Source organism: Pundamilia nyererei, unplaced genomic scaffold (assembly GCF_000239375.1).
Source record: "Pundamilia nyererei isolate P.nyererei 1_Seehausen unplaced genomic scaffold, PunNye1.0 scaffold00514, whole genome shotgun sequence".
Lineage (NCBI taxonomy): Eukaryota > Metazoa > Chordata > Actinopteri > Cichliformes > Cichlidae > Pundamilia > Pundamilia nyererei.
In genome coordinates, this window is record NW_005187915.1 from 86216 (window position 1) to 87353 (window position 1138).

The 1138-nt window shown below is 39.9% G+C and overlaps 1 protein-coding gene across 1 annotated transcript in view; it reads right to left on the minus strand.

Moving 5' to 3' along the window:
• LOC106455946 (lysophosphatidic acid receptor 6) overlaps positions 1-684 on the minus strand; it is a 12363-nt gene extending 11679 nt beyond the window's left edge. Inside the window, exon 1 of the mRNA XM_013907769.1 lies at positions 4-684. Within this exon, the coding sequence (XP_013763223.1) occupies positions 4-684 (681 nt within the window). The remainder of the gene's footprint in view (positions 1-3) is intronic.
• Between the last annotated feature and the right edge of the window lie 454 nt (positions 685-1138).

Below are 1138 nucleotides of genomic sequence, written 5' to 3' on the forward strand. Positions count from 1 at the left end.
AGCGATCATCCTCCGGATCTTTCTGCTGTTCAGCAGATTTGTCTGAGCCACAGTGCTTTTTTGAACAGTATGAACCAATATCCAGGAGCATACTAGCATAATTGCTAAAGGGAGCCCAAACCCCAGAAATAAAGTGGAAAAAACTACTGTTGGTTGTGTGGCATAAACCGGTGGGTTATCAAAGCAATGTTTAGTAACATTTAAAGAAACATTTTCACGCTTGAGGATGTAGATTGGCACACTTGGACCAAAAGACAGTATCCAGACTCCAAGACAAATCAACCATGACTTCTGTCTTGCTCTCTGAATTCTTGTAGACATAGGAAAGCTGACAGCGACACAGCGGTCAAAGCAAATACAAGCGAGGAATAAGATGCTCCCATACATGTTGGCCTTCAGGATCAAGCCAAGGCAATCACACAACACCAGAGGAATGCCTTTGAATCCAAGGTGGTAGTAGATTCTCACTGGCAATGTGAGGATGAGTAAAAAGTCCGCCATGGTCAGGTTGGTCATGTAGACAACTGTTGGGGATCTGGATTTGATTTGACAAAAAAAAAATACCAGAGCTATAACATTCAAAGTAAGACCCACGATGAAGATGAAGGAGTACAAGCACACGTGGATGATGTCGAAGTGGCTCGTACTGTCATTGGTGCAGGTAGTGGTGTTGCTGATGGACATCGTGACCTGTGAGAAAGCAGAAAAAATAATGCATGAAAAAAACAGGTTTGTTGCAGGTTTAAGTATCAAAGAACAATTCATGTTCAGCTCAGCTGTCGTCAATCAAATAACTGTAACTTATGTCATGTCAACATAAAGCTTCTTTGATTACTACGGCAGCAATGTTATGTGTGTTTACAAACTAATATCTCAGCTGGGAAACAGTCAAAGAAGCACACGCTGATCAGAACCATAAGTGAAGCAGCTGAAACAATTATGGAAGTAGAGGAAGAGGAAGTAACATGTGTTTCTGAACAGGTCAGTGAAGTAAGTAAGTAAGTAAAACTTTGTTTATATAGCACCTTTCAAGATAAAAATCACAAAGTGCTTCACAGAAGCTAAAACCTAAAAATAAAAATCAACCAAAAGCAAGTTTAAAAAGATGAGTTTTTAGCTGTTTTTTAAAAGCGACCAC